The 23,516-nt window shown below is 27.0% G+C and overlaps 2 protein-coding genes across 6 annotated transcripts; one reads left to right on the forward strand and one right to left on the reverse strand.

Annotated features, from left to right (window-relative positions):
• Window positions 1-544: 544 nt before the first annotated feature.
• Window positions 545-4,707, reverse strand: LOC100572101 (serine/arginine-rich splicing factor 4-like). 4 transcript variants are annotated; one of them, XM_016807175.2, is made up of 3 exons: window positions 3,995-4,332; window positions 3,787-3,926; window positions 545-2,506 (listed from the first exon to the last, which is right to left on the reverse strand). In XM_016807175.2, the coding sequence occupies exon 3, from the start codon at window positions 2,480-2,482 to the stop codon at window positions 911-913; it is 1,572 nt and encodes a 523-aa protein (XP_016662664.1). In that variant the 5' UTR covers window positions 2,483-2,506; window positions 3,787-3,926; window positions 3,995-4,332; the 3' UTR covers window positions 545-910. The 4 variants fall into 4 exon arrangements, with proteins under 4 accessions (XP_016662664.1, XP_016662666.1, XP_016662665.1 ...); XM_016807177.2 differs by lacking the exons at window positions 3,787-3,926; window positions 3,995-4,332 and adding an exon at window positions 4,339-4,707; XM_016807176.2 differs by lacking the exon at window positions 3,787-3,926 and having other exon boundaries at window positions 546-2,506; window positions 4,214-4,338.
• Window positions 4,708-5,331: 624 nt separating this feature from the next.
• Window positions 5,332-19,665, forward strand: LOC100169624 (kinesin light chain). 2 transcript variants are annotated; one of them, XM_001942551.3, is made up of 12 exons: window positions 5,332-5,600; window positions 5,979-6,079; window positions 6,958-7,151; window positions 8,724-8,945; window positions 9,018-9,111; window positions 9,283-9,517; window positions 9,616-9,703; window positions 9,773-9,943; window positions 13,851-14,055; window positions 17,123-17,349; window positions 17,931-18,089; window positions 19,241-19,665. In XM_001942551.3, exons 3-12 carry the CDS (start codon window positions 6,963-6,965, stop codon window positions 19,268-19,270), a joined length of 1,620 nt encoding a protein of 539 aa, XP_001942586.2. In that variant the 5' UTR covers window positions 5,332-5,600; window positions 5,979-6,079; window positions 6,958-6,962; the 3' UTR covers window positions 19,271-19,665. The 2 variants fall into 2 exon arrangements, with proteins under 2 accessions (XP_001942586.2, XP_008186396.1); XM_008188174.2 differs by lacking the exon at window positions 19,241-19,665 and adding an exon at window positions 18,408-18,863.
• Window positions 19,666-23,516: the final 3,851 nt, after the last annotated feature.

Raw genomic sequence — 23,516 nt, forward strand, 5'->3', positions numbered from 1 at the left:
GGGTAGCGTCCTCTTTATAAGGGTCCGTATTACAATAGTTAAACTAATGTTAAACCGCGAAATTCGACTGGTAAAATTTAAACTATGATTGTAAAACGGCCCCTAAGTGTCTAAGTCGGTTATAATAAACAATAAACATAGTATATAATAATTAGGTACTATTTAATTTATAGTTATTATTCAATATTAGATAGGAAAATTGATAAAATATTTACTTCTGTCATACTATTTATTAGGTGAGACTTAATACTTAATAAAAACTTGAAAAACGTCGTTCAGGTGTATAGCAGTTGATACAGGAAAAGTACAAAATATTTTCAAGAGTTCATGAATATTTGGATAAACCTCTTTATCACAAACATCTAAAGCATGTAACCCAGAGGTGAATACAATGTTTTCAGTCACTAAAAATAAACCCATGCCCTATGGTAAATCTACAGTCTTCATGGTAATTTTGTTTTATTTACCGACTATTTATCGGGTTTATTATAAACACTCATGCATGAAAAATAATTCGCAGAGAATTCAAAAATATAGTATACCATACCACCATATAGATATATATTTTTATTTTCCGATATTTATGCCACGATCGACTAGTGGCGTATAGTACCTATATCAAAGCGGACAAATTACAACGGCTAGAAAATTTAGAAACAGATATAGGTACCTACTTAAAACTTAAAAGTAGTATCATATTGAGAAATACAGAAAATAAGTAAACTTAATTTTACAAAAAAAAAAGGTCAAGGGGGGGATCTATCCCCCATATCCCCGCTGTAAATACGCCACTGATATATATAGGTACCACCTAAATATATTATCCAAAATTCTGGAGTAAATTATTGGGATAATTATTCAAAAGTGATATAAATGCATAATAGTTTGACTTCAACTATCAAAATCTGTCTTAAAAGTTTACATCATTAATAGTACTTACAGGAACTGGTTGTCGTTGTTGGTAAGCTGTGAATTGTGAAGGTTGAGGTTGGACATAGTTTGTAGTTGATGAATATGGAGTGGCAGAATTCTGTATTCCTGGCCATTGTGAATTATATAATGGTAAATTGTTGGGTGTAGCAGGTAGTGTAGGAGGTGGTGGTTCCTTTAAAATAGAATTTGGCGCTCTGGAAGATGAAGGTGGAGCTTGAGAATACCGATTTCCTAATTTATTAGACTGTTCGGCATTTAACGGTGGAGTATCACTTTTATCAGAGTTAGTTAATGACATAGACCTGGCTCTCTTCGTAACTTTTTTTTCTGGCTCAGAATCAGATGAACTTAATTCTTGTACATACATGGTTGTAGAATCTTTATTTATTGTCTTGTTTGAGTATACGTCATTTGAACTACGATCTTTTTTAGTCTCAGTGGGAGGAGAATTTATCCAGTAATCGTCATCTTTAGCGGAATAATCTTTTCTACCAGGTGTTTTTAGTACCTTAGGAATAGATTTCTCTCGAATAGGAGAATCATCCCAACTATTAGAATATTGATTTTTAGTTGAAGTCTTGGAAGTTTGAGATTTTATCCAGTGTTCATCTTTATCATTACTAGAAATTTCTGGTCGTCCAGGAGTTTTAGAGCTTTTGGAAGAATATTCTGGTCTATTAGATTTTTTTGCATCTTTTGTATCTTTAGAATCAATTTTATTAGTTTCAATCCAATATTCATCATCGCTTTTTTCTGTATACTCTACTCTGCCTGGTGTTTTAGAACCTTTTGAGGCTTTTAACTTTTCAACAAAATCATCAGAATTATTTTCGTCATCAGAATTACTCTTTACTGCTTGAGTTTTTTCTATGGACTGATCTTGTGCATTAGGTGACCTAGGCCGTCGTGATGGAGATCTTCTCTTAGGCGATCTAAGTTTTGGAGTAGTGTAGCGTCGGGATCTGCTAGGAGAATGTGAGTGAGATCGAGATCGTGATTTAGATCGATATCTACTTGGTGATCTACGTCTATCAGGAGAACGAGAATAACGTCTATGTCTAGAAGGCGAATTATAGGGTCTTACACGATATTGACTTTGTGGTGAATGATGTCTTCCACGATCACTTCTATCCCAATAATTATTTTGATATGGTCGTCTATAACCCCTATGTGGGTGTCCAGATGCACGTCTATAATACTTTGCATCATAATAACCTTTTTTATCTGAGTAACGCTCATCATTTTTTTCACTATGGTCTTCATCTTTATCCCATTTACTTCTGCTGATTGGCGAAGAATCATCTCCATCATGTTTTTCTTTTGAGATATCTTTGTCTGATTTAGAATCCCACGATCTTTCACGTGAATCACTTCGATCATTATCATTGTATGAAGATTCATATTTATCTCTAGAGCTAGACAGTCTTGATCTACTTCCCATTGGACGTCGCATTGTTCCTTTTCTATTTGGTGTCCTACCACGATAAAAACCTCTAATGAAAGGACGACCACCTCTAGCTCTTCTTATACCTCTTCCACCTCTTTCCATTTTCTAAAAATTATACAAGCCACCCTAAAATATATTTTATAATTAGTGCATAAGGAAAAAAATGGTTAAATCTGTAAAAATAAGTTTTCTTTCATAACATAACTTAATTAATTTCTAATAGCTGTAATACTTTAAAACTTATTACTCCTTCAAAGATTCACTCTATATTAAATAATGGGAAAGATAACAATATATTTTATGCAAATTTATTAGATAACAATAAAAAATAGGTAATTTTTCTAATGTGTGTAGAGTATAGAAGCAAGCGCGGATACAAGAAGAGCTGAAGCTCCCCATCCCGTAGGCACTTTAAATATTTCAAAGATTACCTTAATTTTCAGTTTATTAACTTAAGTAAAGAGGTTAGAGGAGCAATACCACACTTTAAAGATATTATATTATATTGCTTATAGACATTAATGAGTGATTGATAATCGTACATTTTTTCATCTAGCCCGCTTTTTTAATTTCTGGATCCCCGCCTGTATAAAAGCAAGTTAAACTATGCAAATGATAATAATTTTTCCTTAAATTCTCAAGATCGAAATCTGAAGAAAAGTGATAAGATGAAAGTATCATAAATTATAGACATTCTTTTTTTTTTTAAACTTTTTAGTAGATAAAATAATATAGGTATAGTTATTTCAAAAGCAGTTTAACCTAGTCACACACAACAGTTTAATTTATCCGTGGACAGTGTTCAGAGTTGTAGGAACAATGTACAAAAATAATATATGGGGCTTTAAAACAGACACACTGTAATATTGTATAACCGAAACAAAATGAAAACTGCATTTTGATTTTTGCTAAATGTTGTTAACATTGGATAAACACCGAACAATGATGAAAAATGTATAGTGCGTGTAGGTAGTTCTAAGGCGTATGAAAAATATAGTCTACACTACACAAAATATATAGAAAAATAAAACAAGGTTTTAAGGTAGATTCCATGCAGTGATTAGACATGACAACTATCCATTGCAAGAATATTTAAGTTTAGCTGCAACAACAGGTCTATAAAAAAAATATAGAATACGATCAGCAACTAAACACAGAGTGATACTGCAGTGAAACCATATACTTAGGTACTCATTTTCCAATAATCAAGGAGTATTGGACACAAGCCACCTTTGTGCCGAAATGCTGTTTAATCATTGAAAAATGGTATGGACTGTTTATATAATACAATCCTTGTACATTTACATAAGAACCTAGTTTAATTACTAACCTAGATACAAGTTAAATTATGTTATTGTTATTGTTATAGGCACACTTGTGATAATTTAGTAACATTTAAATCTTACCTTTAACTTATACACTTATAACTCACAATATATATTTTAATACAATATTATCAACGAATATGAAGTTAATATAATACGGACAAGCTGATGACAAAAATGTACAACACAACAAATAGATCCACAGTATAGATTCAAGACTACTACCGGCGAAATAAACAGTTAATGATATAAAATAATAGTTAAATACGTAATATTTCATAAAACTTACGAATTGGAAATATTTAACGGATAATAATTAATAGCTATTTGATGAATAATAGTTACTAAAACTAGTAACTACTTATTACTCAAGCTTAAAGCCAGTAAACAAAGCACACGCAAAATCTACACTGGCAATACAGGAACGGGGTACGAGTAATATAATGTACACTATTAATTATAACAAGCGTATTGACAAATTGTCATTTTTGTAATACATAGTACATACTATAGCAGATACATCAGAACCGACAGAACATATTAGTGTAGTATAGACGTAGATTTAAGGTTATTATTGACAGACGATATCACTTATTAACAAAATTCAAAATAATACACAAATCAAGTACCTACCTCCATATTGGTATAATGTGGTTTAATTACAACAGACCTGAATTTGTATCGATTGTGTAAAACAATTGTGTGCCGACTATTGCGATCTTTCGATTATTTTCAATAATAAAAATTTAAAGAAAATGGTTTAATTACCATACTTGTATGCCTTGGCATGGAAAAGTAATAAAAGCCTAGCGACGTTCGATGACGCATTAAAGAGTAGAAAAAAATTTTTGTTACTAAAATTAAAAATGGTAAAATACTATATTGATGGATAGTATTTTTTACATAAGGCGGGTTTCCACTATACACACGTTTGCCGTGTACTCGAAAAATGTTCAGCAACATAAATGTCCAACTGTTTGGTATCGTGGTTAATCGTGTGGTAACTTAGCCTACCCAAACAATCACAGCAAAGGATTTATATGCCCGCACACCTGTATAGTGGAAAGTGGAAACCCGCCTATAATCTAAGTCGGTTTCCAATGTGTCCATAATCTATGCCTTAAATCTACCTCTACCCTCCTTCAAGTGTACGTGCAAAATTATTTGCTGTGGTTGGTTGGTTTCCATAGCAAGCCCAATAGGCTTAATAATATCAATACACCTTGGTAAGAACCATAGATAGATATATAAAACTTGGTATTTTACATATAGTGTATAGTATTTTATATCTGTGGGTAAGAACCATGAACTAAATTAGTGGGTGTTCATTGTCTCTTACAACACGATAGTACGATACCGTGTTGTTGGGATCTAGTTCAACAATTTCGTGTACAAGGCGTGTATAAATAATGTCGGAATGACATCGGTTATCATATAGTTTGCAACCATGTAGTCCCGGACCCGTGTAACCAATTACAACCAATATGAAACATGCGTTCATGACGAACTCAACACGTCCACATAAAAACGATGTTTAATAGATTTGCAGTATGACAATAATCGATAGTTGTGTAGCAACTGATAAGGACAACCCTAAGCAGGGTATTGTGATGTCATATGCATATACCACAGTTGTTCACAAACCATCCAACATTTTATTCTTTTTTTCCTATTTAATATGCGATATAGGTACATGATACGTTTGTATATGTGAAAGGTTTTTTCTGAATTCATTCACCTGTTAAATGTTAATTTTCATTTTATTGTTCATAAAATCTTAAAATCTCTATGCTTCTACGCGCAAATGTGTGATTACTGATTACTTGTATGTCAGAAGAACTACTGTCTACAAGTCGCGTGTGCCTTTAGTTGCAACATCGGTGCGAAATATACGAGTAAGGAATACATCACATTAAAACCATTTTATTTTAATCAATAATATTCTTTTCGTACTTATAGACTAGTAATTTCCCACTACGATTCGTATTTGCAGTTTTGCTAATAAACCGTTTAAATGCACTCAATATGTTAATGTTTTTACTACTTTTACCCAGAAAATAATATCTTTTAATGGTATTAATAGTTTACAATGTTGTAAGAATGACCACACAATATTTTATGATATATGATTTCTTTTATTTAATGTAGATACATTAAAAAACTGATTTTGTCAAATAATGTAAGGCAACTAAAATGTTTTAATATATTAATATATTATTATTATTTATTTATTATTGAATAAAGTATAATACCTATATATTTATTTTGTTTAGAATGGATACATAACATACAAAGTACGTGAAACTGTTTGTAAATACAAAGTATTGTGGAAAAGGTTATTTATATTTTCTAACCAATAGATTACAAAAATAAGGTAAATTGATTAATAAATAAGTATCATAAAAAAAATAAGTAGATAAATCTAATGTATTTAAAATGTTTAGTTTAAATTTAACTTAAAGTTAATTTTAAGAATCAATTGTTCAAGCTATCTTTGATAATGTTTGATTATGTAATATTTTTCCTTTGATCTATGTTATAAGGATATCTTAGATTTTAAGAGCAAAATAACTTGGTTCTATACTAATATCCGTGATATAAATGCATTTCATTAGGCTCTGTAAAATATCGGGCATTTTTTTTCAATATCAGTGACTTCTTATGCTTTTTGGCATCGACGTAACTAGGGAGGTGCTTAGCCTCCCTAGAGAGGTTTTTAACCTCCTTACATATTTTTACTTTTTAGCCCCTCCTGTTTATAATTCAAATTCTCTCAGAAAAATAACTATCATGATAGGTTCAAAGTGTACAATAATTAACAATAATATATGTATATAATATATTATTAATATTGAGGATGTGCCATTAAGGGGAGAATATACTTATATTCTTTTTAATGAATAACTCCCTATCACGCTTTGACACTTTTATCATATAGTTATTTTTAAGTAAAACTCAAGTGACACTTATAACGGGGGTTTGGGAGGTTTACCCCAGAAAGCAAACTTAACATTAATTTAGACTGATTTCTACGACCTAATCTCCATTTTTAAGTCACATTTCTCAATTTTTTGGATTTATAATAATTTGCTATACACATATATAACATGGATTTTAATAGCTGTTTATTTATTTTCTGGATCAAAAATAATTATCAATTATAATTAAACAGTAAAAGAATATAGAATATGTTTATTATATTTATGTATTATTAAATAAATAATTTAAATTATAACCTAATTTTATTTTTAGTTACCATGACTGTGATGTCTCAAGAAGAAATGATGGTTGGTATTAAGACTGTTGCCCAAGGATTGGAAGCCCTGAAAAATGAGTTAACAGCATCTAATAACCCTTCTGGTCAAAATACAATGCAACCAGAGGAAAAACAGTCAATGCTTCAAAAAACTTTAGATATGACAGAATTGGGTCTTGGAGAAGCTCAGGTTAGTAGTTTAGTTTTTTATTACAAATTGAAAGTATCTATACAACTTGCCACTTTTGAAACCTTAAAGTGCCTTTAAATAAAGTAGTTTGTTGCTTTAGATTTTGAAGTAAAAATTATAAATAATATCTCATGTTCTAATGAACATATTTTGTAGGATAATTCAAAATATAAAAAAAAAATAACATAAGAGATCGTAACCCTTACACATCTACAATAATCTAATTCAAACAATGGGTTCTTTTAATATATATTCAATATAAAATTATTTGTTACCTTAAATCTCATAATATAATTATCAAATTACAAATTTTTCTATAATAACTAATACCTAATGTATATAATATAACTCATGATATAATATATGTTTATTACCATAAAGCAGTAGTAAGTAATGATTATTTATATTATTGTATAATGTATATGTCTACTCTTTAAACAAATATATTATAGTTAATATTTATGTTAGGTTAACATAGGTCACTAATATTATTATGGTTAGTAGTTAAATAAAATAGCATTATGTTTTTTTCAATAAATAATAAACATGATAAATTAGTACCTAATGATATATTATATAGTACATTTCTTAAGAATTTTACCAAAGTTAATTATTGTTTTAATAACTTATAATCCCTATAATATTTTAATTTCAATTATCGATAATTTGTAATAAATAGGGCCCAGATTTATATGCGATTGCATATTTTTTTTATCAGAACAAAAGGTAGCAAGATAAGCTATAAGTTTGAATTATAGTAAATATATCCGGAGTACAAAGTTTTATTCTTGCATATTTTGTCATTTTTTGATATGTACTGCATATTACTGTGTTTTACGATTTTTCATTGCATATAAATGGTTTTCAAATGCAAATTTCTGCATATTTTGTAATTTTTTATTGTTCGGACGAGTCAATATTAAGAAAAAACTATTTATTCGATGTATATGAACCAAACAATTCCAAAATCCACGATTTTGTGTTAAATCAAAAAATAAGGATAAAAATTGTGTAATATAATACAACTAGTTGTGCCTCACGTAAGATTTGGTGTGCTGCCTATGGATCACTTGCGCCACAAGAAATATTTGCGGCGCACACTTTTGAACAATGTAATTTTGCTTAAGTGTGGACGCACCTTTACAATTAGGTACAAGTTTTACCGCTGCTCTTAATTTAATTATTAATTAAAATGCATTATCGTTTGCATATTGTTGCATATATTAAGTGCATAAATACATGCATATTTTGTATGTCTTTAGTACATATAATTTTGAGCCTTAGTAAAGTCTTTAGTGAAATGGCTGCTAAGTTCACAACGATCAGGAGCCAATTTTCGTGTCGTACACTATAATTATTTTTCATTTCTAAGAATAGTCTAACTTAATAATGTATATAATATTATTATTTTTTAACATGTTTACCTATATTTTATCAAGGTTTTGTTAATTACAATGAATCTATTGGTTTTTCAATTATTTTTTATCTTTTGAAGCATATTATTTGTCTATTCAAGATAATTTTGTATTTAATAATTAATAGTTAATTATAACCGAACAAACTTTTAATTAGGTTATGTTAGCTTTGGCTTCCCATCTTCAAAATGTAGAAGCAGAAAAACAAAAATTAAGAACTCAGGTCCGTAGACTTTGTCAAGAAAACGCGTGGCTAAGAGATGAATTAGCAAATACACAACAAAAATTACAGGCTTCTGAACAGGCTGTTGCATTATTAGATGAACAAAATAAACATTTAGAGTTTATGGCATCTATCAGTAAATTTGATGCTGATAAGGTATTTACTTTTTTTTTATAAATCAAAATTTGGTTTTTAGACCATTTGAATGCAATTATGAGTTACTTACAGACTGAAGATCAAACCGAAAACAAACAAGAAAAATCTAAAAACGATGATCCGGTTGTTGATTTATTTCCAGATGATGAAAATGAAGAAAGAAATAGTAAGTTGTGATATAGTAATACATTTTTTTTTAAAAATATACATGAATTAGGTAAAAAAGTTAAGTCTGTTATTACAATTTTTAATAAATGTATTAATTGTACAATTTAAGACCAAATCAGAATAATAGTGAGCATTTTTTATGTTTCAATAATGTATTTTATTTTATAAGCATTATCACCTACACCACCATCACAGTTTGCTCAACAAGTAAATGCTGGAGCTGGTTATGAGATTCCGGCACGTTTAAGGACATTACATAATTTAGTGATTCAATATGCGTCCCAAGGAAGATATGAAGTTGCTGTCCCATTATGTAAACAAGCTTTGGAGGATTTAGAAAAAACATCAGGCCATGATCACCCAGACGTAGCTACCATGTTGAATATTTTAGCTCTTGTCTATAGGTAATTTTACTATAAAAATAACTTTAAATGTTGTTGGATATTTCAATAATCTTTAACATTGTGTTATGAATATACATATGTACATATTTAATTTGTAGAGATCAAAACAAGTATAAAGATGCTGCTAATTTACTGAATGATGCTTTGGCAATACGTGAAAAGACTTTAGGAGAAAATCATCCCGCTGTAATATTTAATTGTTAATAGTTTATGTATATTATATATTATATTCTAACATATTCTTTAATACTTTAGGTCGCAGCAACATTAAACAATTTAGCTGTACTTTATGGAAAACGAGGTAAATACAAAGACGCTGAACCGTTGTGTAAACGAGCTTTAGAAATCAGAGAAGCAGTATTAGGTAAAGGACATCCAGATGTAGCTAAACAATTGAACAACTTAGCCCTGCTGTGCCAAAATCAAGTAATTTTTTGTATATTAATTTTATAAATTAGTAGTGTTGTACATTTGAATATTAGTATTTTTAAGGATAAACCATTGGCTAAATTAGTGTATACTAGAAATCCAGTTGAGATGTAATCCCATGTAATTTCTTAGACATCCTTTTCAAAGCAATTTTAATAGTGGAAAAAGTCATAATTGTACACTTGGAAATATTAAGTCGAAGGCCCATCCTCAGGCTATTAGACTCTGAGAGTCCTTTTAGAGTAGATGGAAGTCAGAAATAGATTGAATTTGTAGAAATATAATTGGAAAAGATTAGAAGTTTTGGATGCTAGAGAACCGACGTAGCAAATAGGGCAAATAGTAACGGAGAAAGTACATCTCTTTGAAGTATGCCAAAAAAGGGAGTATATTGATCAGAAATAGTAGAGAGAACCTTTACCCAAAGCAACCTACTGGATATATAGGAATGGGGGAGCTTTGAGAGATGAAGTTAATCAATATCTAATATCTATGCTTTCTAGTGTATTCATAAGCATGTTGTGATTATTAAGGTTGAAAACCTTAGCGAAATCAGTATAGATCCAATATCATCAGCAGTTGTCACGGAAAATAGGATGGTAATTTGTAGGGGGACTTATTTAAAGGGACACTTGGAGCCCGTGCCACTCTTATTCACCATATTTTATTATTTTTTATTACATTATTTTGACTTGAAAAATATGAGTTATAACTAGAGCTCGGATTTATATGCATTTGCATGTTTTTACTAAGTGTATGCACGTCTAGGGGGTTCTAAAATGTCCACGGTTCATCTCACACTGAATTTAAACACCAAATTTTATATTGCATATTTTGCATATTTAGAGGATAATTGCATATTGGTTCATAAGTGCATATAATATGCATATTTAATAGGTTTTTAATAAATTGCCTATTTTATTTAAGATAATTATATTTTAGTTATTTTAAAAGAGAAAAAAATCGTTGACAAGGTCTTTTACAAGAATATTCTTAAAATATTGTCATTTTTGAAATACTGCATGATATCGGAGAACGTATGGCTAATATTATATTAACAACAATAATTCACATAAACCTGAATTTCGACATAATATGTTGTTACTTCGATGTTCGTAACGAATAAGGCAGTAACTCAATTTTACAATTTTTTTTCAGAAAGAATAATACTTATAGATGATTTTATTTTATTTTTTTTTTATTCTTTTTTTAAGTTTTCTGAGTGTTGTAGACGTTTGAACAATTTAAAATATGAAAAAATGAAGATTATAAAATATTGTATTTTGGTTTTTAAAGTATTAAATGTTTAACCATTTAAATATTCTTTTGTTTATGATAGAATATCTAGTAGGTACTACTTTCCTTGGTGTAAACATTTGTTTTTTTTTTTTTTTTAAATAACGTTTCATAATGTTTAACATAATATGGCATATAATTGCATATTGAGCCACTTTTTCCTTGCATATTTGCATCATATTTGACACTTTTTAAATGCATATAAATCCGGGCTCTAGTTATAACTTATGATAATGTATGATTATCATTTTTTGGTCCCCCACCGTATGAAATTTATAAATACGCTACTGGTTATTTGTGACAGCAAAATCATGTGATTTCAAAGTAAGTCTTATTTAACCAAGTTTTAGGATTTCAAAATATTGGAGGCGATTAAATGCCTAAATATAAGCCATACAGGCTCAGCTAGAAGTTTATAAAGTTTATACACATTAAAAAATGAGCTTTAAAGAAGAATAACAAGTTAAAAAATAAGAACTATTTGGGGTGTTAGATGTCAAGGGGGAAAAAATATTTTGAAAATAGAATCGTAGCATCAGTAGAATTGGAACTAGATACACCATTGACTATTACAAGATCATTATTTGCTACTGAAGGAGATAACAGATTTTTTTTAAAAAAAAAGTTCCAAAAGAAACCGGGATAACATAGTAAAGAAGATTTTAATATTACTTAATATAGAATATAGATACTTCAGATTTACTTACTCTTAAAAAATGATGCCCTGTTACCAGGATTTTAACAAATTCAAACTATAATTTTCTTCTACTAAATTTATCAAAACGTATTCAATATGCCTAAAGTTTTAAAATAATGTAAAATTTTATGTATTTAGCATACATATGATATAGGTATATTATTAGCGATTTAAGGTATTTTGGAGCCTGGTTCACACTACACCATGTCGTGTAAAATAATTACGGTTACCACAGTTACCAAACGATACCGCATGGTTGAATAATATTATATTCAACTTTTGACAGTGTCGCATAGACCTTATACTACTAGACGGAACATCCAGGCGGGATGCGGGTGGGTGGTGCGGTCTACGCTTCAGTGATATATATATATTATATACAGTAATATACAGTGTATTGTATGCATCTAATGCGCGTGTACGGTGTACTACCTTGATCAGCGCCGTCACGCTTGGACACCGGAACTACTACCACGTACCGTCTATTAGTATAAGGTCTATGCAGTGTCGTTACATTTGTGTGGATAAGTGATTACTAAAATAATATAATATTATGTTATCACCAAGTACAATATACATATCATTGATATTGCATTTTGGTATAAACATAAAATTACTATAGACGGAACATCCAGGCAGGATGCGGGTGGGTGGTGCGGTTTGCGTTACATTATATACAATATATATAATATATATAATATATATAATATTATTTTATATATTATAATTATATAATATTATATAAATTATTATATATTATTATATATATATATATATTATAAACAGTAATATACAGAGTATTGTATCATCTATTGTGCATGTGCGGTGTACGTTGTACTACCTTGATCAGCGCCGTCACACTTAGACGCCAAAACTACAACCACGTTCCATCTATTAGTATAAGGTCTATGAAAAATATGAAACACACAACACGGTGTAGTGTGAACCTGGCTTGACTTTCTAAAATCTATGTATTTAAAAAAAAGAATGGCCAAATAATATAAATTAATTTAATACATAATTCCTCCTATGTTTTTCTATCTATAATAATAAAAAAAGTCATGATATTTTTTTATAAGTGTTTGCATTTAAACATTTTTTTAACCTTGCATGTTCACCCGTAAATTAACTATTTCTCCTCTATCAATTTTTGGATGTTTTGTTGTAATTCTATAAATAACAGTACTTCAAATTTTCACCATAAGTCTATTTTAGCATTTTCTATACTTGACACAATTTTAAAATATTTTGACTGAGTTTTACTAATAATAGATTAAAAGGCGTTTTTATTTTTGCCCATACAAACTACATAATGTTTTAAATTTTTTACTGCAAATGTATTCTTATAACACATTTTTTATTTTAAACAAATAATAAAGACGGATTTAAAACAGAAAATTAAACATGTCCAACACTATTATTATTTATAATGATCATTAAGTATTTATCTTATGACATTTAAATGACGAAACGGTAACACTAAACTAGTTCATAACATCAATATCATCTTATTTTAATTCTTTGGTGATGTAGGGTACTAGGGGATGAGATACAATGATGATAAGAACTTGGTTACCGCAGTATTTTAAAATATAAAAGCTTTAAATAATAATTAATATTTTAACTATTTAAGATGATGCAATAATAGTATATATAGATAGAATCTATAGAATAGTTTATATGGTCTTATGTTATCCCAGGATTCAAATTATTACAATTCAAATTGTATGCTATGTTATGCGTGACATATGATGGAGATGATAAATCATACTTTTCTTATTTGCGTATATTTATTTGTTCTGGAGCATTACATAATGTTTAGTGAATTTAATTTTTTTTATTCATAAATAAAGTTAATTAAAAAATTGTAATACAAAAGATTATGAAAAGTAATGTTTAATTAATTTACAGGGTAAATATGAAGAAGTAGAACGATATTATCAACGGGCATTGGAAATATATGAAAAGAAGCTAGGACCGGATGATCCCAATGTAGCTAAAACAAAAAATAATTTAGCTTCCTGTTATTTAAAACAAGGCAAATATAAGGAAGCTGAAATACTATATAAACAGGTGTTAACTAGAGCTCATGAAAGAGAGTTTGGAACAATAGATGGTGAGTAACTTATTTCTTGAGATTTCTAAGAATTTAAACAATATTACATTTATCTTTAATCAGATATTTGATGCTAAAAATGTATGTATCTGTGCTAATACTTAAAAAAATGATCACTAAATTTTAAAATGCATGTAAATTATCAACCCTTAAAAATCTTGTAAACAAGAGAGGTAAACGTATTGTTTACATTTTTTTTTATTAGGTGACGAAAAGGAATGGGCATCAATGGCTAATAATAATAATTCCAAAGCATAAAAATATACTATTATTTATTAAGTTATAAGAATAAGACAGGTTACAGGGTAGGTTACGTACATTCCTATAACTACATACGGTTATAAGATCTGATACATATATATAATTATAATAATAATAATACTATATGGCATAAAATTAAGTACAAGTAACTTCATAAAAAATATATTAGCTGATACAACAGTTTTGTTTTTATAATTTTTTTTTCGTAATTATATTGATCTGTTTTATTATTGTTTGGCTATAGTATATATTAAATATTCAAATTTTAGTTTGCAATGCATGGTGCTTAAATCATATTTTTAAATGTTCAAATAAAATTGTATTATTTTATTATATAAATTTATTTTATATTTTGTTATGACATTGAATCTCTTTACTAATATTATAACCAAAGATATTCAATCTCTTAGGGTATAAGTATTTTCTATTATTTAATATGTAATTTATTTTATTAAAATATAGTCAATAGTACTTTATTTCCATTATTATTATTTGATTTGAAAATTCCCGTTTTTATAAATAATATTTCAATTTTATGTTTTAAATTTTTTTTCACTATATTTGTAAGAGATTTTCAAAAACTTAATTGAACTATTAATAAACATAATTTATTTTATGCAATGACAACTATTAAAATTATTTAAAAAGAATAAAAAAGAATTGAATTAACTTAAGGTTAAATCATTAGTATAGAATTTTATTATGACTGACATTATATTATTTACAGTTAATATTTTTATTTTAATCTCATTAATTAATTTTTCTAATTTTTTTTTAATTATATTAAAACTATTCAAATAAGCTAATTTTGATATAATTTCATGGGCTCAATACAAATATTTTATTTTTATCAACTAATATGGAGCACTGAAATAGTTTTCATTCATTTGTACAATTCACAGTTGATAGTGATGATTGATGACAAAATGTGATAAACATTAAAATTCCAGATACTCTAGATTAACTGCCCTTAAGATAATCTTGAACATTTTTTTTTTTTTAAAGATATTCCTAATGGTTTTATTAATATTTTATTTTTAAAAAAATTGATTCAAATTGTAATATTTAAAAAATAATATTGGATGTTTCCCACTATTCAGCATTAAAGTATATGAAAATAAAATACTATTGATATGTATCAATATATAATAATATGACTATATATATTTAAAAAAGAAAAGTAATTATTGTTATGTAAATAAATGTACTCTATTCATACTATTTATACTTATTAATGAATTGTTAATTAATTATCCATTATTATAATTACTATTATTATTATTAGATATTTTGAATATTTTGGAATATGTTTAAGTCTTATTATACATTTTTTAAGTTTGCCTATTAGACTAGTTTGTTTTAAAAATTTGTTTATTTATAAATGGACAATAGTCATTGAATTATATTGCACGTTCCTGCAATTTTTTATTATTATTTGGTATTCAGCTTTTATATTATTTATTAATAAATGTTTAATGATTTAAAAATCAATATAAATATGATGCAATGAAATGGAATTGATCTAATTAGTAATTCGGGTGATAATAAAAATTTGTTATAATTATTCATGGTTTTTGATTTAAATTATACTCTTTTTCCAATTACCTGTGTTACTTGCATACAGTACTAACTAAAAGTATTAAGAGGGTATCAGCATTCAATTTGTTTTCTCTCTGATCCACTTGCAACCTAACAAATAAACATTCAGTAGATTTATTCTTGTGTTGGTTAGCTTTATTATTATAGTTAATTAACCCATTATCAAACTTAAGGGTAATAATCTAAGGAACCTTATGGAGGTTAATTGGTATTTTAATATAAAATTAAGTTATAAAATTTTTTCAAACGTCCATATTTGCTATAAAATTATAATATCTGTGAAAGGTTATAATATGCCTTGGATATTCTTTCCTTTAGGTTTAATGAAGATCTATTCACTCTAATATTAAATAGTCAACAACATAAAATTGGAACTGCTGAACCCAAATTTGCTATATTGTACGTGGGCCAATAAGTAAATAAATTGTTTAATTATACCCTCTTTAAATGTTACCTTTAAGTTTGATAAAAGGTAAATTCTGTCTTATATTAATAAGCCAATAACACTAAATTAAAGCTGCTGGACTGTATTTGCTGTGTTGCATGTGGCTCAAAGAGAAAACAAATTGTGCACCGACACCCTCTTAAAATGTATAATTTATAAATAACAAAATATAGACAATTTAAATATTAAATATACAATTCATCAATAGTTTTCATATTAAACATTTGCTTAATACATATTAAATTTATATTATTATTATATCCCATAACTTGGTCAAAAAAAAATATTTAACTTAATCAGTTTTAAATAAATGTTTAAAATTCATAGACAGGGCTTTGACTGTATAGCACTAAAAATATATATAATATTCTCTAAACTTGTCAAAAATAGCATTATTAATCTAAAGTTTTCTAAGAAATGCAAAATACATGACATTAAATTTTGTTTTTGGAATTCTTGATGCATAAAACAAATATATAGCAACAAAATATATAGCTTACTCTGCTATTTTCATTTGTATTTAATAATAATTAGTAGACTATCAAGTCCAAGCCCTGTTTTTAAATTGAAAAAAAAAATTGTTTTGTATAACATTATTGTAAATTTCTAAGGATTAAAATTATAAATTTAACTAATAATATTCAGTTAAGAAAATGTTAAGAATTATATTAAATATTTTTCTACACAATTAGAACATTTTTCAAATTTCACCAAAAGACAACATTTTTTTTTTTTAAATGGATAAGTAATATAATGTTACAGGCGATAATAAACCAATATGGCAGGTGGCTGAAGAACGTGAAGAAAATAAAAACAAAAGTACAGGTGCAGCACCATATACAGAGTATGGTGGTTGGCATAAAGCTGCTAAAGTAGATTCACCAACAGTAACTACCACACTTAAAAATCTAGGAGCATTATACAGAAGACAAGGAAAATATGAAGCTGCAGAAACTCTTGAAGACTGTGCATTACGTTCTAGAAAAGAGGTATGTAAGAAAGAAAATTAAAACATTTTTATTGGTTAAAAAGTTTTTTATGTTTAATTACATTTCAATATAATATGTTGCAAGATACCAGTGGTGAAGTGTAATTATTTCAATGTAAAATTATGGTTTATTCCAAGGTTTTTTGCTTGATTTATGTGATTCATCAGCTACAAACTTTTTAATTATTTTTATATTCTCCTAACATACAAAAAAAATTTTTAAACCAGTCTAATTATTCTTATTGCATTGGTGTTTGGTAATTCTGATGTAGTACCTATCACTTGTTTCATACTTATTTTTTTTTATCCAACAACATGTTATTACCAGCTAGATCTCGTTGATTTTTTTTGAAAATTTCAACCCACTCTTCACCGCTGCAAGATACAAATATTTAAAGAGCTATGCATTGAGTAAAAACATTAAAAAATATATTTTTGACAAATAAAACATGTTATTCTACTCTAAATGTTTGGTTGCTAAATAATTAATGGATTTTAATTTTATATATAAAATTAAAAAAAAACATTAATTTTAGTTTATAATGTTTATGTATGTACTGTTAATTTGATGTATCTTCATAGGCTTTTGATATAGTAAAACAAGCCAAAGTTGCACAGATTCTTAGTGGATCAACTAGTAGTGTAAATAGTAATGACAGGAGAAACCGATCAAGTCGTTTGATTGGTTCTAGGGAATCATTGGAGTATGATACCAGTTCTACTGGAACAAAATTAGACGAGGTTTGTAGTTACAATTTATTTTTTGTATTTAATTTTGCTCTTGGTTTGAATAACATTTTATGCATGTCACACATTAACTATTATATTGTTATTGCTCATCTTTAATCTTTTATGTATTTTAGTTGTTTGTATTAAGTTTTAAAATACAATCATAGATAGAAATTTATTTCTTTAACATATTTTACAATAAATGCTTTTCAATAGTTGTTAACCCTCCATAAACGAATGATGCCCTATAAAGACTTAAGGGTTTTAGAGAATAAATACTGAGTGAGAAGAGAAAAAGTTTAAGAATGTCGGTTATATTTGTTATGACAGAGCGGGGCTGAGTTGGGCAAACAAAGCGGCTTGAAAACAAAACTATTCAGTGCTCTAGGGCTGAACAACTCCTCTTCTGCCTGATTAAATGTATCTGGAGAGAAATTATCGAGGCTGTGGCTGTGGGACATTATTTTACACTAATAAATATAAATATATTTTATTGTTTATTATTTTACTTATTTATTATTTTTAACATCATAATATTTATTATAATTATTATTATTTATTTATTATTATTATTATTATTATTATAATTTTTTTTTTTTTTGTAATTTGTGTTTGATTTGATACAATTTTGAATTATTATTTATAAGTTTTAATTAATTATTACAAGTTGAATTAATGTGGATGATCAATCAAAATAAAAATAGGTTTCATTTTTAAGTAAACCATTTAATTTTAATTATACTTATTGTAGTATTGAAAAATTAAAAAATGTATTTCTTAGTTTTATTATTTTATTATAATTATTTATTTTGTCCTTATTACTTGTACTGATCACTGATTAGGAACACATTAGAAACACACATTACTGTGCATACTTAGTGATAATTAAAAACAACATTTATTTTCAAAAACACACATTCTTAATAAAAAAATTGCACTTTATTCTGCACTTAACAACTGTTTCTGGGAATCAATGTTTTAAAAATCTTCTTCTGCCTTATAGCGTAATATATATATATATATGTGTGTGTTATATTATTTGTTTTTCGCAATTTTACTTCAGCCTAAATTACACATTATTTAAAATAGATAAAATTATAACACATTTGTTACCATAGGATAAAAATGTATCTATGTTCAAAAAAATTGTGTTTTTTTTACAGAAATCTGGAACAGATGGTCAACAGAAGTAGAGTTTAAATACAATAAATATTATCTACTCGCTTATCCACAGCATATACTTGCACTGCTTCGGCAAACAAGTATTCATCTCCTATATGACAAAAACACGGAATGGTCCATTTTTTAAATTTAACTATGTATTTATATGTGCAATAAAATTAATAATTACACTGCAAAAGTAGGTGGCTATAACATTATAAACAAATATTCTTGATTTAGCTAACTAATAAAAATATATCAATGGTTATTCTAAGGGAGTGAACTTAGAATAAAATGTTATGATTAACAACATTCTTACACTTTCAAAGTATGTATGACAAATAAGATACACATTTATTATAAATTATTAATATATTTACTTTTACACTTATAATTATTAAAGGTATGGAATCTATTTAATACCATATAAAAAAAAAAAATTACCCGTACAGTATCTAAACATTAGAGTGTTTGTTAAAAATAAAACACTCATAATTATAGATTATTTATTATAATTATTAAAATGGTGAGAATTTTAATTTATTTTTATGAACAATATTAACTAGGTACATAATTTATTTGGTATGATAATTTAAAATTGAGAAATATGAGGAAGAATTATTTTATAACTTATTTTATAGTATATAACATTATTCTTCTAAACAAATATTGTATATTGTTTTTAATTTATAATACTTTATTGTTATGAATATGTTGGAAGAAAAGTATAAAATAGTTTCAACTTTTAGGTACCTATTACGGAAAAAAAATTGCTTAAAATTAAATTAGTACCTTTAATTATGAGTGTTTATATTCAAGAAGTAATTCACCAATTATAATGAAAAAATATTTGACTCAAATCTGGATTTTATATTAATATTATAAATATTTATTGTAGCTTCTGATATATTAGTCCAATGCTATTGTGAATATTTTGAAAAATTACAAATTAAATTATACTTAATCATTCCTTGTTTTAGGTTTTTAAAGAATTTAAAATGTATTTAAAATAGGTATATTTTTTTTTATACACATTTTTTATATTTAACTGATAATTATTAATTAAAATATCAAATTCTTACATATTATAAAATCACATTGAAAAAGAAATTACTGCTTTGTTACTACTAAAATACCTAGTTACTTATAATAAATTATAACAATCATTAATAATTTCAGTCTGGGCACTAAGATGTGTACTTATTTTATATTGTCAGTGGCGTAGCTAGGGGTGTTTAAAATAATACCCCCAATGTTTTTTTTTCACGAATAAAAATAAATGCTTCATTTACATTATTTATTTACGAAAACTATAAAAGTTTAATTTTTACGTAACTCCTCTCTCTACCTTTCATAAACCATAATACTGGCTACTCCACTGTATATAGTAATACAATAATCAATATTTCAATTATTCTCATTTTAAATAATAATTGAAGTATGACTAATTGATTAGTACAGGGATGGCAAATAAGTAACATGTGTGCCGTGCTAGGCACGGGAGAGATTTTTGAAGACACCCAAAAGACTTTCATGTGTTTATATATAATTATATACCTCGCAAGCAACAACAGTGCATATTAACCAGACATAAAAAAATCTTTCAATTAACATGAAGTAAAATGTTTCTAACAATCAATAAAACTTCATTTTTTTAAATAATTTTTTTCTACATAATTATTCATTTTTCATTTATATTTTGTATAAATTCTTTGTGTTAACAAATATTATTAGTGGCACGGCTGAAATTTTTTTTGAATTTTATTGTATCTTAAATTGGCATGTTGAATAAATCCTATTTGCCATCCCTGGGTTAGTACTTAGTTGTATACCATTTATTGTTCTTAATCCATGTACTCATCGTATTTATACCTACATATTTTAATTCTTAAATATAATTTGTTTAGTGATTTAATTTGGTGCATAAAATGTATACAACATTTTTTTTTTTTTTTACTATCTGAAAATATTATATGCTTATGTATGATCTTTTTAACATATTAAAACATGTAATTAAAATTTTAATTTGATTTTTATTAATGATAAATTGTATTAATGAAACGGCATTAAAAGTTAATTTGTAGAATGAATTGAACAATTTCTTTTTATAGACCAACTTTCTACTGAGTAATTATTTAAATGTTAATTAATTGTAGAAGTAATATTAAAATCAAAAACTTTCAGTCGGAAAATGTACCTATTGGCTATTATAATTTATAATATAATATTAAATAACTACTAATGATTAATGAATTGGTAAAAGCATTGATTACATATTTAAACATAATATACATGTTATATAATCAATGGTACAACACTCTAATAGTATCAATGAAGATACTACTATTTTAATTATTAAATAATAATACTTATCACACTATTTTTCAGATCAAAATAATTTAAAATTCTGTACCTATAATATATATAATTAGGGTTATATATTTTATTATTTTTATACATTTTTATTTATATAATCATATTATTTCATAGAAATGTCAGAAAAATAAATAAAATCACGTACGTCATAATATTATAATGTATTAAGTATTTGTATTTAGTACCTATAGTATTTTACTATTTTTTTTTATAAATAATAACTATTTAAGTTGAATCATTTACATGAACATTAGAGAAAACCATCTCTATATTTCATGATCATAGATAAATTATAATACCGGGTGATTCATTTAACCTAGGACACTCGTTCACTATTGATATTTTTGAAAATATACTTTTTACATGGTTTCAAGTCGTTACAAAATAATGTGTTTATTAAAAAAATTATGTTTTGTATTTTGATACATAACAATCAAATTCAAGATGAGTAGCTTATGAGTTATAACTTATAACTTATAAGTACCTATTTAAAGTTAGAGAGAAGTCTAGTGGACTCAGGCACATAGTCAGAAAATATTCACTAGGTGGGCTAATGTTAGATGGGCCCCTTACCTAAATATATTACCTTGTACCTTTTAGGAGTGGGCCCCTTACCTTTTTATATTATAAAGAGGTAGTCATCAGAATATTATTAATATAGTTGAATTGACGACCATAATAATAATATTATAATTCTATATGAATCAATATAATGACAATACCCTTACTCAAAAGTATTTTAAAAAGAGACATAAAAATATACTGTCACTGTCTAGATAGGATAAGAATAACATGACATGCTAGTATGGTAACAGTATTGGGCTTTAAATAGCAATTATTTCCAAATCAATCGTTGACTATATTATGGCTTATAAAGATAAATTATCACTGATTCTTGGTAGCAACTAGCAACAGAATTTAAAATGTAATACAATATACATATTTTATTCCAGAAATGGACATGAATTGAATTTAGTTACGTAACTTATTTTAGATTCTAATTAAAACCCGATATATTTGGTTTTATTTGTGTAACATTTAGACAATATTAAAATTAAAAGCCACAGTATAATAATGGGCCCCACTTAATATTTTGGGTGAGCCATATAATAGGGTGTAATATAATATAATGTAATATAATAGCCAACCCAATAGGGTGGGCCAGGCACACCCTGCCACCCCCCCTTAACAACGTGCCTGAGTGGACCAACATTTTACGTAGTCCCTGCGAACCACTCCACTCCGCTAATCTTAACTTTAAACTACTCGCAATGAATTTGATTTTAGATTCTGAGTGGAACGATGAATGTATTGATTTTACAATGATATGTGTTTTTATTTAATTTTTTATTTTTTTTTGTGTCTTGTCATCACCTTTTTAGGACAGTAAAAGTGCTTGGATTTTCTTCAACAGTACCTTTTCTGATAGGAAAGTGAATCTAGTTGGTACTTTGGGGGGTCAAAAGTAAAATTTTTCCAATAGTTTTCAAAAGCGCCGTGAAAAACAAAAGAAAAAGGTGGGTAAGTGGATGTCGCTCTGCTGTACAGTAGGTTAGAAGTGGGTCACTGTATAATGGACAGTATTAAATTTGAATTCAATGATATAATATCACTGTATAAGAAAAACGATTCTGAGCGGAGACGGTATATCAGTCTATGTATTAGACATATAATATATACTTATCTATGGTATTAAAAAAAAATTGACCTATAATAGGTACTTATAATAAATTCCAAATTAATCATATCATAATATCTATTAGGTACTTATAAGTTATAACGCGTTATACATCAACAAAAAACCGTGGTAAAATCATAGATATATAATAGTATACTTTAGAAGTTTCAAGTACCCACGGATAATATTATACAATCACAACAAAATAACTAAAAGAGTTATCC

The sequence above is a fragment of the Acyrthosiphon pisum genome, chromosome A1 (assembly GCF_005508785.2).
Source record: "Acyrthosiphon pisum isolate AL4f chromosome A1, pea_aphid_22Mar2018_4r6ur, whole genome shotgun sequence".
Classification (NCBI taxonomy): domain Eukaryota; kingdom Metazoa; phylum Arthropoda; class Insecta; order Hemiptera; family Aphididae; genus Acyrthosiphon; species Acyrthosiphon pisum.

Excerpts from the sequence above, each read along its gene's own strand:
- LOC100572101 (XM_016807177.2), bottom strand. The coding sequence starts at position 2,482 with ATGGAAAGAGGTGGAAGAGGTATAAGAAGAGCTAGAGGTGGTCGTCCT.
- LOC100169624 (XM_008188174.2), top strand. The coding sequence starts at position 6,963 with ATGACTGTGATGTCTCAAGAAGAAATGATGGTTGGTATTAAGACTGTT. Across the intron at positions 8,946-9,017 it reads GTAAATTTGATGCTGATAAG|ACTGAAGATCAAACCGAAAA; the intron begins GTATTTACTTTT and ends AGTTACTTACAG. Across the intron at positions 9,944-13,850 it reads CCCTGCTGTGCCAAAATCAA|GGTAAATATGAAGAAGTAGA; the intron begins GTAATTTTTTGT and ends ATTAATTTACAG.